Source organism: Oryza sativa, chromosome 1 (assembly GCF_034140825.1).
Source record: "Oryza sativa Japonica Group chromosome 1, ASM3414082v1".
NCBI classification, from domain to species: domain Eukaryota; kingdom Viridiplantae; phylum Streptophyta; class Magnoliopsida; order Poales; family Poaceae; genus Oryza; species Oryza sativa.
Window position 1 is genome coordinate 29,877,769 of NC_089035.1, and position 16,182 is coordinate 29,893,950.

A 16,182-nucleotide genomic window follows, 5' to 3' on the forward strand; every position below is an offset into this window, starting at 1 on the left:
TGATTTACATTGTGAAACGGAGGGAGTAATTATAATATGAAATTGAGATAGTACTACTAATAATTAATTTCTACAAGTTCTTCGATCGAGAACAGCCCTAGAACCCTTGGGGCACAAAAAGAATGTTTGGCTACAGCCTACAGATATAGCCCATTAGTATTTCATACATCAATGTTCATCAGTTGACGTATTGGGCGATCTGTTGGAATCTCCGACTTAGATTTAACTTTTTAGTTGCACGTAGAATAAAGTAAAATACTAGCACATTAATAATTAGGGATTCGCTATACAGAGAGTCCCAATAATTAAGTGTTAATTATTATAAAATTTTAAAATAGATCTAAAATATATAGTAAAATTAAAGAAAACATCATTTAATAATTTAAATAATATGCGAATGAAAAACGAAGTTGTAACGGCGAGTTAAGAAAAGTGCACAAGTCCTCAGATTCCGAGTTTCCGACCACAGCCCGAGATGTGGGGATTCGGGCCCGTGAGTGATTTGTCCGCGCATTCAGCCCACGAAAGCGGTGAGTTTGCTCTAGACAGCTGGCTTTGTTCAGTCACTCGCTGTGCACGAGCAATATCAAGCACCATCTCCAGTTCCAAGTTCCAATTTTACAACTCTCCTTTACCCCATATTGACACAATCCCCAAGCCCAAATCCCCAATCCCACGACACTCTCCCCTCCTTCGCGGCTGCCTAGGTTTCATTCTCTCGGATCAATGACAAGGACGGCGATAGCGCGGCCGCCTCCGATGGACATCGAGGACGGCTGGCGCCGGCTAGCGGCCGGGTTCCAGAAACTGTTGCGCATTCTCGACGGGGAGGAAAGGCTATCCTTCTCGGGTGCCGAGTACAGTGAGCTTCTCCAGTATGGAACGCTGTTCTTCTCGACTTCCTTTTGCTTTTTTCTGTTCTCTTTGGGGTTTAATCTAACACACATTGACATGGGGCGTCTTCCGCGGCGTAGGATCACATATAAACTGTGTTACGAGAGTCCTGCCGGTCACGCCGCGGAGATGTATGATCGGTGGGATAAGACAATCAGGCATCACATCGTTTATCAGGTATGTGCCGCCTTTTCCGGTTCCCCCTGCCCCCGCGATTATCATCAATTTTTATTCTGCGCACCTAATCAATGTGTGAAGTATTCTCAGTTGCATCGATCGATATCTGTTAATCTGTTCCCAACCTGCTTAGCTTGTGTTTGATGCATCCTGCAGTTGCCCTTAGCTAATACCTGTGTGAGAGAACGCTCGCTGTTGATATCTTTATGTTCGTGTCTTTGTTACCTGATCATGCAGGTGCTACCGTCCCTCCAGGATATGCAGGGAGAGCCCCTTTTAAAGAACTTCGTTCATCACTGGGAAAACCACAAGGTGTTGATGAAATGGCTCAAATCCGTCTGCATGTACTTGCGATTGGCATTCACTAATCAGAGGTCACTTCCACCTATAATGGATATTGCTCTGAATTTGTTCAAGAACGTGGTAAGAAGCATATTCTGAAGTTTACACGTGTATTCTGCTGTGCAAAAGATTTCAGCTAAACCCATGCTGCCTACTGCCCTTGGTTGTAGGTTTTCGAAGAGTTAAATAAGAAAATGACAAATCATCATCGAAATGGTAATATCTTCCTCCTGCTTGTTTCGTTTTCTGACCGATTGTCCAAGATGCATAAAAGGATGTTACAATGGTGCTGGTGCATTGATTTACCAGATTGAGGAGGACAGGGCAGGGAAGGTTATGGATTGCAATTTGATCAAGATGACTCTCAGTGTCTAAGCTGAACTTGGTAGAGGTGGTAATGGAATGGATGTTTATGAAGGTTTCGAAGAAGTGTTCCTCAAAAACACAGCAGAACATTACTGAAGAAAGGCCCAAGCTTGGGTGTCCCGTGGTTCTTGTTCTAAATATTTGGTCAAGGTATCTACGTTAAGTCCTTGCAATATTCTCTGTAATCTAGCATACCACTTATTCTTTGTCATGAGTTTTATGTTCTGCAGGTGATAAAATCTATACAAGAGGAAGAGGAAAGGATCCAGAATTATTTGAAGCCATGGACTGAGGCAAGACTGTCAAAGGTTTGTGATAGGTTTATTTATTTTCCCATTTCTTCTGTGCATTTGTTAGCTTGTTTTCTTCACAAGCCTGTTTTATCATGTACGCATTCATTGCCTGCTCAGTTGGAATTTAACTTCCAACCCGTTACATTGAATACTTACAGACAGTACTCCTGGAATTAGTATCCAGGCAAGCTGAATGGCTACTTGATGATGATAAATCAGGTTTTAGAGGTATCCTTGCGGCAGAAAATGATCTGCTAGATGATGGAAAGGTTTGATAGAAAGAGACCAAAGCCTTACTATATGAGCAAATATGTAGAATCAGTTTAAATGAATATGTCTTTCTTACTACAGGGTAACGAACTGAACTTGATGTTCAGAGTTTTCTCCAGGATTTCTGGTGGTTTATTGTCATGGCCATAGCCTTCCAGCAAGTAAGCTATACTTCACATTATGCTAATGATATATATTTCTTTGTCAAGATCAGTGACCTTAATATGTTACTTTTGTACACTGCAGCATATTAGGGACATCCTGCAACAGGCAGTTGGTGCTGCACACATGGAAAAGGTGATGCATCTTGTGCTCGCACATTGTACTTCATATCCATTCTTGTTTCAACTTCATGTGGCCTTTTCCGTGATGGATGATTTCTGTTGCTAGTTTCATGTTCCTTGTATTGGTGTTCTGAACATCCAAATTTCAATAGCTTGACGTGTAAAATAATTGTGAAGATTTCAGTTGTGTGTAACATAATCATCAATCCTATCTTGATAACCCACTGACTGATCTATGATATTTTTCTTGTAAGTTGAAACTTTCCCCTTATTATTTAATTTCAAATTTGTCCGGCGAAAAATTAATTTCAAATTCTTTAAATGTGTTTAATATGAAGTGGGAGCACCTATATGATAACACAGATTGCTTTTATCGTATGAAACAGAGCATGGACCTTACCATATGTTGTTTTATGTTCTGTTTTGTTTTCTTACTTAATACATCCTTGCATATTGTATTCTTTTCTATACCTTGTTAAACAGTGTATTGCATGTTTAGCCGTCTTTGAGACTAACTGCTAAAGAGCATAATTATCACAAGATTCCACACCTATTGGCACATACTAACGCGATGGATTTACTAAAAAAAAAAGTACATGATGGACATACAAAAAAAAGGATAAGATAAAAAAGAACTAGATGTTATGAAAATAAGCTTTTTAAAGTTTGGATAAACCTCTACTCTAACCTAGGTAAATATGACTTAAGAGATATTGCTTGTTCTCCTTGTAAGAGTTGTCATATATCATTGTTCTGCTACTGCTATTACCATAAAAGTAATTTACTTGATTGTTTTACGTGTTAGTTGTTTTGTTTTTGGAAAACAGAGGGAGGCTCTCTATTTCATTTATTGATACCAAAGTGACAGTTTTGCCAGTTAGTTCGCTACTTAGCTTGTGTTTTACTTAACATAATTCTTCTATCTTAATATATGCAACAATCATGTTAGCCACCAGTTTATTATGATTTATATGCGCCACTTTTTTGCAATGAAATAACATATTATTTTGTTTTGTGCAATCCACAGGGTAAGGAACCATCAAATTCAATTGTAGAGGTCAGCATTTGTAGAATCCTGGTTTAAACGGAACTCCCCCCTCCCCCCTCCCCTCCCCCCTCTCATGTGTGTGGGTGCTTGCACACGTCTTTAGGGGGATTACTAATGCATAGCATCTTGATTTTAGGTATTTGTATTGAGAATCATGAAGGTTCTTCAAAAATACGAAGCGCATGTGATCAATAATTTTGACAATCACATTTTGTTTCGCAAGGTTTGCTTGGTTGGAATGACTCGATAGTCAATACTTTGAACATTGCCTTAGATCATTGTAATTACTTGCTAAAACATGATAGTATGATGTTGGTTACTAGGGAATTCTGTCTTTGTGCAGGCCCTGGATGAGAACTTTAGGATGATCTGCAACAGAAACATTGCTGATTTTAGTGATGGGGAATTTTTCATAATATTCCTTGAGAGACTCATTGAACAACGTACATGTGGCAAGCTAGACGATGACTCTGTTGAAGATACCCTTGCAAAGGTATGCTACTACTGGCTTGTTTTTGCAATTCTAAAGCTCACATCCCTAGGCTTACGGAAACAATTTGCCAATGTGGATACTGAATTTTCAGGTCGTTAAGCTTCTACCGTACCTGCACAGTAAGGATTACCTTGTTGAGCTGTACAGGTTTGTGGTTGCTTCTTTAACTTGGGAGCTATGGTTGTTTGACTCCTTAGAAGACAACTGAAGTTTGAGGAATCCATTTTCCCCCTGAAAATGTATTGCAGGAACAGGCTCTTAGGAAGACTATCCATTGGTTGCAACATTGAGGTCGAGACAAGCTTTATCACAAAGCTAAAACTAGTCTTGGACGTCTCAATCCTGGAAGATATGCTAGAAGATTATTCAATTTCAAAAGAACTACAAAAATTCTTCAAAGACTATATGAGCATGAACCCAGAATCAAATACTCTGGTGGACATGGACACAATGGTTCTGAAACAGGGTCATTTTCCTTCTCAACAAAAACAGCATTTATCGCTCCCCCCTGATATGGTGCCTCTCTTAACCATTTTCTAGTTCATTATGGAGTTATTTTGGTTATCCATATTTCTAATAAGGTAAGATCTGAGATGTTCTTTTTCTCAGCTCAATTGTGCTGAAGCTTTCGAGAAGTTCTATCAAGAGTTTCATGGACAAGCGACAGGAAATAGGAGGGGTAGAACGCTTACCTGGATCTATTCCCTTGGAAATTGCAATATTGTTGGAAACTTTGAAGGCAAATCAGTTGAGATGATTGTCTCACCAATGCAGGTGAGTTCAAATCCCTTAAGTTTGAACACAGAGCCACGCCCACATGGGCTAAGCATGACCTTTTTATGCCCTTGATCTATTTTTGCCAGGCTGCATTGCTGCTGCTATTCAATGAAGATGATCGATTAAGTTATAATGACATTGTGGCTAAGTTGGAAATCATGGACAATGATGCAAAAGTAATGCTGTATTCTTTATCATGTGGAAAGTACAGCATCCTAAAAAAGGAGCCGAGCAACAAAACAATTGCTCCAGACGACATATTTGAGTTCAACAATAACTTCAGTGTTAAAACGGGAAAGATAAAGGTGATCCTTTTGTAACCAGAACTTCTGTTAGCGCCTCTCTCTCTCTCTCTCTCTCTCTGAGGTGACTGTAATGTGTGCTGCAGGTACCGCTTCATCATGTTGACAGGGGTGATTTCCGTGCCAGTGAGACCATGGAAGATGTCAGGAGGTACCGGAAGCAAAATGTCGATTGCGCAATTGTGCGTATAATGAAGGATAGGAAGACATTGGATCATGAGAAACTCGTGGAGGAATGCAAGAAGTTGTGTGATCCTTATTTCAAGGTACTAACATACTACAGTATATCCTCCACTAAAGAATGCTTGTGGCAGTTTTCCTTAATTGCTTTCTGGCGCATTTTTTTTAGGCACGTCCTCTGGCCATATGTAGTGCAACTTCTGAAAAGATGTCCATTATTTGCATTTTTTTTTAGTCTGCACATGTGGTCGTTTTAGAGAACGAAACTGCTTGTGTAGAACAAAATTAGATTGATCTTTGGATTTTCTTTTAATTCATTTTTCTTTGTCGATGACGAAGTTTTCTTCGCTGCAGGTCGATGACGACCTCATACAAATGAGGATCGATCATCTTGTAGCCGAAAATTATCTTGCTCGCAAGGAGGGTTGTACGTACGAATACTTGCCGTAGCAACAGAAGACTTGAGGATCAATAGTGCTAGAAGCCAGTAAGAGGACATCGTAATGTTTTCCGCCGGCACTTAGCTTGTCCGTCCGGTTAATCAAGTGAAATCCAGGGCTTTTGCTGCATGCTGTGATACTGATACTGACACGCATTGTAATTATTCTCGTGGCGAGATGTGCTTGACTCGTTAGGAAAAAAAGAACTGTACGGATATTAAAGATAATGAAATGCTATAGTAGATTGATGTCCTTTTCTATTCTTCAACTCCCAACTTCAACTTCCTCTTTTTTTCATTAGCATGCTTTTCAAACTGTTAAATGGTGTATTTTTTTTTACAAAAGTTTATATATGAAAGTTATTTTAACAAAAAGAATAAATCTATTTTTAAATTTATAATAGTTAATACTTAATTAATTATGTGCTAAAGAGGTTTTTCATTTTACGTGCAACAAAATTCTCTCTCTAAGCCCCTTGATTGGTTACAAATCTTGTAATTTAAGCCCCTTTTGTTTCTTTAATACCTTTTAAATAATTTTCTTTCTTCTAATGAAAAAAATTTCTCTCAAAGTTTTGGAGACCGAACGGGGCCTAAGAGTCCTCGAGGGAGTTAAGGGGGAAGGTTGACTGGCCACTGGGCGCTCGCCCACGCCCCCGCACTGGCCTGGGATCGGTTTGTTTGGCCTGGGATCGGTTTGTTTGGAATATTCGTACAGTTCAGTATTTGAAGACGTAAAACCGACGAAGATACCAACGATCGAACTACAACGGAGTAAAAGCCGAAGAGAAAACCGAGCCCCGAAAAAACCGACGATTCGGCTCGGTGATTTTGTGCCCACCCCTAGCTGCATCCACTGCTCCACACCTCCTCCTCTGCTCTATGCTCCTCTCTCTCTCTCGCCCTCGGGCAAGAACCTCTCGCCACCACCGTAGTTGGCATCGACCACGACTGGAGCATCAATGACCGGAGCTTGGCCACCACACGACATCCCCGCTCTCGACCACTCACCTAGCTTCTATTTTAGGGGTGGCTGCAAGATCCCATTGCCCCGACCATAGGGCACGGGTGGCAGCAACCGACGACGGTGTGGATGAAGGCGTCGATGTCGGTGGAGGAGGAAGGATGGGGATTTGATGATGGTGGCCTACCTCTATTCTCCCCGCCACCCGCCACTGCCTACTCCCTCTAGCCTTGCTTTCTCCACCTACTTCCTTATGGGAAGAGGAGAAGATGAGGGGAAGAGGCTATTGACATGCGGGGTTCACATGGGTGTCATACTGACGCAGCTGTCACGTTGAACAAAACTGCCTAAGGACGGGTCTGTTTGGTTCACGGTTAGAGATGGCACTGGGGACCCATAACCCGAGACCCGATGGGTTTTTACTCTATTAGGAGCTAATCGTGTTCTAACTCTTATACTCATGGGTCCACTAATGAGCAAAAACTCCTACCCATTGGGTATATGGGTATGGTCCGTTCTTTACCCACCCGTACCCACCAACCCGTGGGTGAAAAAAAAACCCGTTGATTGAACCTAAAACTATTAGCAATATGAGTCTCAACGACTACTAAATCATAGCATAAAACTCCTTTCACATCTTAAGCATTGTTCTAGTCTAGTTATATAAAATTTTTATTTGATTTCTTGATTATATAATGCGGTTGTATAATTTTTTACTCACCTTTGAACGCTAATGTTAATAGCATTGTTGCTAGAGAAAATATCGATGGTTTACAACTCTAATATAGCTAGTTAAAGTACAAAACTATATAAATGCTACAAGTCAATTATATGGGTATGGATACCCGTTACCCGCACGGGTGTGGGTATTTAAGTGGGAATATTTAGACATTGCGGGTGTGGGTATGAGGCAAAGGAACCCGATGGGTATGCACCCGTTGCCATCTCTATTCACGGTCATACATGGACAAGATATGGCAATCCATATTTTGTTGGATATGGCGATCCAATTTTTTGTTTGGTTTGTATGGATATGGCGATCCAATTTTTTCTTTGGTTGAAGGGATATATCATGGATGGGAAAAGCCAAAAGTTAGTGGGACCCATTTGTCATATATATTTTTTTTATCAAAATATAATCATCCGAGATCTTATTTTAAAGATTTAATTATAACAAAAATAATGGTGTAATCAAATCATAAATTAGATAAACGGTTTAGGCGAAAAAAATCGTTTGAACCTTGCTTAACAGGAAATCAAACCAACCACAGCCAATCAGAATAACAAAACTGAATGGTTTCATCCAGCCAAATCGACCGGATGCACTCATCCAGTATATTGAGAGAATATTCCCTATTCTGGGCCGTCCCATCCACCCTGCCCTCCAACCAAACCGCACGAAAACTCGTGCGGCCATCTCATCCATCCAACCAAACACATCTTAAGTGATCCAATTTGGTAGGTTGAGGGATGTCATATATCTAGCTTTTCAGTTTAAGGATAATTTTATAACTCGATGATAAGATGAGGGACATTAGATTTACTCTTTCCAAATTAAACTGCAGTTAATAATCCCAAAACAAAAAAAAAAGATCATGGACATGATCCATTCAGAATCCTTAGGTAGGAACCGAAACTGATTGATATGGGCCGGCTAGCTATCCGTCCGAATCGGTCACGACTCACGTGGCTGAGAGAGAACAAGAACACCCACCCCATCTCCGTCACCAATGCGGTCTCGCGCGTCCTCGCTGCTCACCCGGGACCCTTCCACCGCGTCGACCTGTCCTGCAGCATCATGGAGGCACACCTCCCGGAGCTCGACCGCTGGCTCCAGCTCCTCGCCGCCAAAGCCGTCGAGGAGCTCGTCTTCGTCAACCGTCCCTGGCCCATCAACCTGCGCCTCCCGGCCACGCTCTTCAGCTGCACATACCTCCGACGCCTCTACATCGGCGTATGGAGGTTCCCCAACACCGCTGGCCTCCCCCAATGCAGCACCGCCTTCCCGCACCTGCTGGAGCTTGGCCTTTGCTGTGTACTCATGGAGGACCGCGATCTCGAATCCATTATCTCCAGGAGCCCTGTCCTTGAGATACTCACTGTGGTTCTCAGCCAGAACGTAGTGCGCCTCCGCTTTGTCAGCCACAGCCTACGTTGTGTGCAGCTCGGCTTCTCCTGCGTGGCGGACCTTGCAGCTGTGGACGCCCCATGCCTCGATCGGCTCTTACTGAGCGATATTTGGGCCACGGAAGGGAGAAAATTCTCGACGAGGATCAAGATCGGCCTTGCCCAGGGGTTGAGGTCACTAGGATACCTGGAGCCAGGGCGACACTTGCTGCAGATCGGCACCACCACCATCAAGGTGCAAACCCTCTTTTGTTAGTTCCCACTGCTGACAGTTTCGCCAAAATATGAACTGTTTTTGGTGGATTTTGTTGCAGGCTAGAACAAGAGCAACCCCAAGTACCATGGTTCCAAGCGTGCGGATCTTAGCATTGAAGGTGTACTTTGGTACCCTCAACGAAGCCCAGATGTTGTGCAGTTTCCTCCAGTGCTTTCCCAACGTCGAAACGCTGCACCTCAAGGTGAACCCACTCGCTCCACTTGATATTTGAGTCGTAATCGGTGTCTGATTGCTTTTTAACTACATGATCCATGATTGCCTTGCACTGGTTTAATTTTCAGTCTGACAAAGCTGACGAACTCAACAATGCCACTGGGGAGCACAAGGCCATGTTCTGGAAGGGAGCTGGTGAAATTGAATGTATCAAGTCACATGTTAAAAAGATGGTTTTCGATGAGTTCCAAGGGAAGCAGAGTGAGCTTGCCTTCATCAAGTTTGTCATGGAGAGGGCGCAGGTGCTGCAAAAGATTGATATTATTTCCACCAATGCAAGTTGCACAACTTTGGAGAAGAATAAGCTGGTTTTGAAGGCTCTGGATTCTGTAAAACCTGCGAGTAAAAATTGTCAAGTAGTGTACTCGACACATGCCCTTCTCGAAGAAGGCGGCAGTTGGAGCTTCCAAAGAGCATCTGATTTATCTCGTAGTGATCCTTTTGAGTTTTGACCACAGAGGTCTGAAACTCTAGCTGTTAATAATCTAGTGAATTAATTTATCTACATGCAAGACTTTGGGCTGTTTAGGTTCTGAATATTGCATGAGTAATGTATTCTGTACTATCATTATTAAGTTGAACTTATCAGGGATGAAGTTGTGAGCATTTCTGTTCTGTATGCAAAACATTACTACCACCAATATTTGTTTTGCTATATCTGCCAATTATCTCTGTTTCACCAAGGAATGAATTTTATAGTGGCAGTCGATATTCATTTTTGTATGAACTTGCTCAGAACAAACTTTGTTCCCATTTGATGTGTATTATCTGCGTCCGAATTGACTAAGGCATTGCTGCCAAGTCGATTGTTATACGAGTATATTTATCTTTGGTTTCTCTTCTGCTGTGTGTCCTTTTCATTATGGTCGATGCAAAATCCGTCTGGTTAAACAGCCGTGTGGTGCTGATACGGGCATACGGCCATACGGGTGAACCTCTGTTATGCGGTTTCGCCTGCTAGACGCTAGGTAGGTAGGTCTGAAAAACAAACAATATGCTTAGCTGCTTTTGCAAAGACATTCCCTAGTAAATGTTACTGTTCCACAAAATTGATAGACTATTTCATGCACGAATAAACTCAAACTTAGGTAAATCATTTCCTTTTGGCTCATTTTCTTTAGGCATTCACCGCACAATTAATATAGCAAGGCTAATCTGTACTTTCGATCGAAAAAAAATGAAAAAAAAAATGGATGAGATTGTGTACAGTACCTCTAACGTGCAGTTAGTTGTAGTTGGGACTGCAACCGATCTCAAATCAGAACGGATAGAAACACGGGGCGTTTCTATTACGCGCAGCTGCGCACGCGCCTCCGCACATTATATAAGATACTCTGGAGCAGCAACATGCGAGAGAAGTCCCACAATATATAAAAAAGCAATAGGCGAGATGAAACAGAGAGCTCGGAAGAACAAAATTGACGGGATGGAATTATGCAGTGAATGACTTCATGAGATGCATGCAAAGTTAGTGTGCATACTAATTCCAAGTCCGTGTTAAAATCCAATAAGCGGGTGTACCGGGAGCAGCAGTTTGGGTTCCCAGGTACAAGAGGTAACAACTTTGTTCAAATGCAATTACAGCAGCTATATTAAGGAAGTTGTATGACAAAAAAGGGGCACATTCAATCAGAATACGCGCATCTCCCTCACAACAACATGAAGTCATCAATCAAACATTTCAAATGGATCTTCGAGAGAAGTGTCTTTGGCTATCTCCAATAACCAATCGTATTTTTTCTGCCTCACTGAGATGTGAACACCCACTGCCTGCAATGAATCGCATGGCATGTTTTGGCACGAATCACTATAGCACTAGGGGTGAAAACGGTACGGAAACGGATGAAAACAACCTTTATCGTTTTCGTTTCCATATTTTTTTCGGAATCAGAATTGGAATCGGAAACCCCAGAAACGAAAACGGAAACGAATATTATCGAAACCGAAAATGAAGCGAAAACGAACCGGCGCGGATACGGTAACGAAAATTTATCGGAATACAAAAACCCCTCAAACTGAGCTTCAAACTTTTGTCAAGTTCAATTCTCAAGTCTTAACAGTCTACAATTCATCATAAAACACAATTATATGAAGTCTAATTGTTAAGTCTCAACAGAAAAATATATTCTTCTATAACTTCGTATAATTTGCATAACAAATATTCTAAAAAAATTACAGCAAAATACCATAGTATAAGGTATAAAGTATACACTATTAGCCCACAGCCCGCAGCCTCTCTCTCCCTCCATGGGCCGGCTTCCCCTTCCCCTCCTCCCTCTTTGGGCCGCCGGCCCAGCCCTTTTGCTCCTCCCTCGCCGAGAAGTCTATAATGCCTCCTTCCTCTCAATTCAAATATTTTTTAGGGTAGTAAATGATTTCAAATGAAAAAATTGTCAATAATAAAATTGTATAACTTATCAAGATCAACAACTTTTGTTTTTGTCATTTTGCTGTATGACTTTGTTTGAATAATTTGAATTTGAATTTCAAATTATGACAACTTCAAACAACATTTTCAAATACTAAATGATTTCAAATGAAAAAGTCATCAACAACAAAGTTGTATAACTCATCAATATCTATAAATTTTGTTTTGATCATTTTGCTATATGACTTTGTTTTTATAATTTGAATTTGAATTTCAAATAGTGACAACTTTAGACAATATTTTCAAGTACTAAATGATTTCAACTGAAAAAGTCATCAACAATAAAGTTGTATAACTCATCAATATCTATAAATTTTATTTTGGTCATTTCTTCATCCGATAACAATATATATAACAATGTTACTATCCCTTCATCCGATAACAATATCTATAACAAAAGACTATGAAGAGTAGAGAGAAAAAGGATGGTCTGAACAGGACTACACATCCCATGGTTTCAAACAGGATGCATTCTTCTGTGATGAAGGTCAAATAGTACAGTTCGATTCTTGTTTATGCAACTAACTAGTGATTCTTATTCAATCATATTGTAGGCAGGTACCACAGTAATTTTGATGACTGCAAAATATCCTAACAAAGAACATGTGGCATATGCTACTTTTATGAGTAGTAATCCAAGAGAGAAAGTGGGTGGTGTTGAGATAGGTAATCAATTCACAAAAGTGGTTGTTAATCATCCTCTTCAAGAAAACGAGGAGCTAGTAAGGCCAATGAAGCATTGCAAGACAATTGGTGATGTTCATGCTGAAGGAATGTCAATTGCTTGGCCTTCAATTTGTGTAAGCATGCATGCATACACAATATATTTCCACACTTTGATGAATCATTGATATCATATTATGTCTGTGCTATCATGACATCCTACTTTAATTTTTTGCAGATTCAAAAGATCAATGGTTAAATGATCATGATTCAGTGGCCTACTCAAGATCTAATCAAGAAGCATGGGAATTCATAGAGATTGGATAGGCATAGATATATTTTCTATATTTTTGCATTTTTAATGTAGCTAGATGCCTAAAATATATACTCCTTTTAAAGATCTTCAAGTTTGTTATGGATGTTATGGAATGATGTAAATAGTACCTATATTTAAATTTTCTTATTGAAATTCAATGTTATCTACTCATTCGTGGTCATTGCCCTTGTGTGATGTCTTGCTAATTCCTTCTCCAAAGTTTGTGAAGATAATACAGAGCAGTTTACTATTATAATAATATTGAATTAAAGGCACCATTCGTCATATACTATTACTATGTTGCAGTATATAGAAAGGTGTTACAAGTTTGTTGCTGGAACTAGAAAAAACGTGTTATGTTACAGTGTTGCTATAAGTGCACAAAGGTGTTACTATGATCTATTGTAACAAAATAACATATGTTACTATAACTTTTTTTGGTAACACCTTTTCTTATTTTTAAGGACATCTACATGTGTTACGGTATACCCAGCTATAGTAACATAGGCTATAGTAACATTACATAATTGTGTTACTGTAGGCACTAGTAATACATTTTTGGGGTTATTGTAACACAAAAATGTGTTACTATAAACCTGTCCTGACGTAGTGTATCTTGTTGTGCAATGTATATTAGGTAATGTATGATGTTAACAGTTTTTTTAAAAAAATCCAATCCATTTTCTTAAATTTAATAAAGTATTGATGAAGCAACTTAAGATGCATCTAAACAATGCTATCAATGCTCTTAATGGAGGAGCAGCAACCTGAAGGGTACAATCACACCCATATATTCTGGTATTTTTTTATAATGGAAATGTGTTAAGGGGTAAATCAACGTGTACCAGACCTTTAGATAATTCTATATCATTTGGTTGTACAATGCAAATCATGAAAATTTTGCTGTAATTTTTGTCATTTGCCTTCCAGGAATTTAGGATGAGTTCAGCAAGTCATAAGATTGATCAGAATTACTACCTCTTATGCCATTAGGCTTTAAGTTTACTAGTTGGCACCCCGCGCCTTGCTGCGGGATTTGCTAGTTTTATCATCGAATAAAATCAATGTTTTAAATGATTAGATGCAACTCTTTGTATATACAAAATAAATGATAATGCGGCTTCATATATAGCTTCTGTTATTACAATATAATTCATGTTTTATTTTTTGAAACATCATTGTGTATTGTTATGATATGTGAAAGTTGTTTTCATGCACAATCTGGATATCGTTACAATTAGGTAGTGTAGCACTTATCTGCTTCATCTCAAGCATGTTTCAAAAATGAGTTTGGATTAATGATACCTAGTTATTGTATGTTATCCAATTGTTTATAACAAAACAAAGCTCACATCTTATGTAATAATTGGAGTTGTATTTAGAAAAAAAAAAGATTAGTATTGTCTTTGAGGATTTGGATGTGCAGAATGTATAACAATGTCACGCGCGATTATGAGCTAAAGGGAGGTGAATGGATGAGTAATCAATGATTAAATTAGATGGATGAGTAGCTAACTTCTTGATCCAACGGGTGATAACTCTATACTAATGCGATCCGATGGCTTAAAATTATTGATGATGTAACTTCTTGCATGTCTTGTTTTATAGGAGTAAATGATTCTTAGTGGGTAACAACTATATAGGAAGATATGATATGGAAGGGGTGTGGATTGGCAGCATGCCTTGAATAATTCCTCTTAAGGTCACAAAACAATTGACCTTCCTAGTTTGATTGATTGGTGGTCTGAGGATGAAATGCAATTATAATTTTGTGTATGAAGTTTTTTCTGCAACTTTTCAGTATTTACCATTTTTCGTCATTGATGAGTGAATGATAGTATCAGATATTAGTAATAGTGAGACTCAGAAACCGCGCTACTATCTCAACATGTGTTCCTCGGTCGAGGAGCGACCTCGATCATTATCTGTGTTGTGTTTTCATAGTCTTATTGACTTGGCAATGGAAACAATGTATAAAAAGTACTTTGTATGATAGATATTTTTATTAGTCATTATAGGTTATGAACTACCAGAACTTACAGATACCATATTCTAGACAAGGATGATATTTACACAATGCATGCTGATAAAAAGATTTATGCGCCTATAATATGCTCATCATCCATCAAAAAATGGAGTTAGCAGATGCATCACGTACGCGTAGAAAGGCTAGATGCTGGTGTTGACATATTCCAACCGCCGCCGCCTGTTAACGAGGAAGTCACGGTGAGCGAACAAAGCACATCGTCTAGTGAAGCATGCCGAACACGATGACGTACACGATGTCGTGCCGCCATGTATGTTTCTTCCATGAGGTGGATCGATTTGTCAGCAGCCGAATCTCGCATGGGAAATATCAGGGGAGATCGACCGAATCGCCGCAACCCATCGCCACGGTTGAAACAAGAGTATACTACCTCCGTCCCAAAATATAGCCACTTTTAGATTCATAAACAAAAGTGGCTATATTTTGGGACGGAGGGAGTATATGCTAGCAGCTCAGCGCCGTTGCTAGATCCGATCATTAACGGGACGTTTGGTTAGGAGGGGTTTTTACAAGTGATTAGGAGCTTAGAGATATGAGGCTATTAATTGTTCCGTTCGGTGGAAGATATGGAAGATTTTGGTAGGATGATAATGGGGAATTGAGAAAGTAATAACTCCCTCTTCAATACTTTTGGGTATAGGGTGGTAATTGGGAGGAAATTCCTCCTTTACTTTGCCTAAACAAATATGACCATCCATTTTCATTTAAAATCTAATCTCAAACTAAACTCCCTATTAATTCCCACCATCTCTACCAAACAAGATATTAGAATTAAAAATCAAATTCCCATGTTAATCTCATCATCAATTCCCTACTCCAAACTCTCAATCCTCTTCTCTCCAGTTGTCAGTCAAGCCGTAAGGGATAATTAACAATTCCAGCAATTTATTCTGGAAAAGAAAAAACCAAAGCATGTATGGTGGATCTGATAGCAAGGTCGTGGGTGCTCAATCGGTGTCCTGCACTGATCAATGGTGGATCGGGAGCAGGGCAGGTACTCTCAGGTGTATATAACCATTTTTTCTATATATGGTGGATAGAACCATATATCTCGTAGAAATGATGGATAGACTTTTTGAAGTGAAATGTTATGGATATAATGCCTCGCGCTTTACCGTGAGATATATGAATGAAGATTTGTTAAACGTTAAATTATGGATAGATTTGGTTTGAGTGAAATGTTGTGGAAATGGTACGAGGAATGATAATTTCTCATGTTTATATATTAAGGTTTAGAATCTACTACTAATTTAGATGTAATTAGAGCAAGTTTAATAGTATA

The 16,182-nt window shown here is 39.6% G+C and overlaps 3 protein-coding genes across 6 annotated transcripts; all 3 read left to right on the plus strand.

The window, feature by feature from the left end:
* Nucleotides 1-726: 726 nt before the first annotated feature.
* Nucleotides 727-2,347, plus strand: LOC136355480 (putative cullin-like protein 1). The gene is made up of 5 exons (XM_066308087.1): nucleotides 727-875; nucleotides 975-1,071; nucleotides 1,309-1,494; nucleotides 2,010-2,087; nucleotides 2,231-2,347. Exons 1-5 carry the CDS (start codon nucleotides 727-729, stop codon nucleotides 2,345-2,347), a joined length of 627 nt encoding a protein of 208 aa, XP_066164184.1.
* Nucleotides 1,345-6,134, plus strand: LOC9268369 (cullin-1). 4 transcript variants are annotated; one of them, XM_015788056.3, is made up of 16 exons: nucleotides 1,345-1,494; nucleotides 1,584-1,629; nucleotides 1,723-1,929; nucleotides 2,010-2,087; nucleotides 2,231-2,341; nucleotides 2,424-2,503; nucleotides 2,589-2,639; nucleotides 3,654-3,683; nucleotides 3,811-3,897; nucleotides 4,018-4,167; nucleotides 4,259-4,314; nucleotides 4,416-4,683; nucleotides 4,777-4,941; nucleotides 5,031-5,249; nucleotides 5,333-5,512; nucleotides 5,781-6,134. In XM_015788056.3, exons 6-16 carry the CDS (start codon nucleotides 2,483-2,485, stop codon nucleotides 5,874-5,876), a joined length of 1,323 nt encoding a protein of 440 aa, XP_015643542.1. In that variant the 5' UTR covers nucleotides 1,345-1,494; nucleotides 1,584-1,629; nucleotides 1,723-1,929; nucleotides 2,010-2,087; nucleotides 2,231-2,341; nucleotides 2,424-2,482; the 3' UTR covers nucleotides 5,877-6,134. The 4 variants fall into 4 exon arrangements, with proteins under 4 accessions (XP_015643542.1, XP_066168922.1, XP_015643559.1 ...); XM_015788073.3 differs by lacking the exons at nucleotides 1,345-1,494; nucleotides 1,584-1,629 and having other exon boundaries at nucleotides 1,791-1,929; nucleotides 2,292-2,341; XM_026020383.2 differs by lacking the exons at nucleotides 1,345-1,494; nucleotides 1,584-1,629; nucleotides 2,231-2,341 and having other exon boundaries at nucleotides 1,791-1,929.
* A 2,340-nt stretch (nucleotides 6,135-8,474) lies between these two features.
* On the plus strand, nucleotides 8,475-10,111 carry LOC107276016 (F-box/LRR-repeat protein 13). The gene is made up of 3 exons (XM_015783554.3): nucleotides 8,475-9,191; nucleotides 9,271-9,414; nucleotides 9,515-10,111. The coding sequence occupies exons 1-3, from the start codon at nucleotides 8,475-8,477 to the stop codon at nucleotides 9,896-9,898; spliced, it is 1,245 nt and encodes a 414-aa protein (XP_015639040.1). The 3' UTR covers nucleotides 9,899-10,111.
* The last annotated feature ends 6,071 nt before the right edge of the window (nucleotides 10,112-16,182 follow it).

What these genes read in the sequence shown, in the direction of transcription:
- LOC136355480 (XM_066308087.1), top strand. Translation starts at nt 727, where the DNA reads ATGACAAGGACGGCGATAGCGCGGCCGCCTCCGATGGACATCGAGGAC. An exon ending in GAGTACAGTGAGCTTCTCCA is followed by an intron (nt 876 to 974) that starts GTATGGAACGCT and finishes TCCGCGGCGTAG; the next exon opens with GATCACATATAAACTGTGTT. An exon ending in TGAATTTGTTCAAGAACGTG is followed by an intron (nt 1,495 to 2,009) that starts GTAAGAAGCATA and finishes TATGTTCTGCAG; the next exon opens with GTGATAAAATCTATACAAGA.
- LOC9268369 (XM_015788056.3), top strand. Translation starts at nt 2,483, where the DNA reads ATGGCCATAGCCTTCCAGCAA. An exon ending in TGGCCATAGCCTTCCAGCAA is followed by an intron (nt 2,504 to 2,588) that starts GTAAGCTATACT and finishes TGTACACTGCAG; the next exon opens with CATATTAGGGACATCCTGCA. An exon ending in ATCACATTTTGTTTCGCAAG is followed by an intron (nt 3,898 to 4,017) that starts GTTTGCTTGGTT and finishes GTCTTTGTGCAG; the next exon opens with GCCCTGGATGAGAACTTTAG.
- LOC107276016 (XM_015783554.3), top strand. Translation starts at nt 8,475, where the DNA reads ATGGGCCGGCTAGCTATCCGTCCGAATCGGTCACGACTCACGTGGCTG. An exon ending in TCGGCACCACCACCATCAAG is followed by an intron (nt 9,192 to 9,270) that starts GTGCAAACCCTC and finishes ATTTTGTTGCAG; the next exon opens with GCTAGAACAAGAGCAACCCC. An exon ending in TCGAAACGCTGCACCTCAAG is followed by an intron (nt 9,415 to 9,514) that starts GTGAACCCACTC and finishes TTTAATTTTCAG; the next exon opens with TCTGACAAAGCTGACGAACT.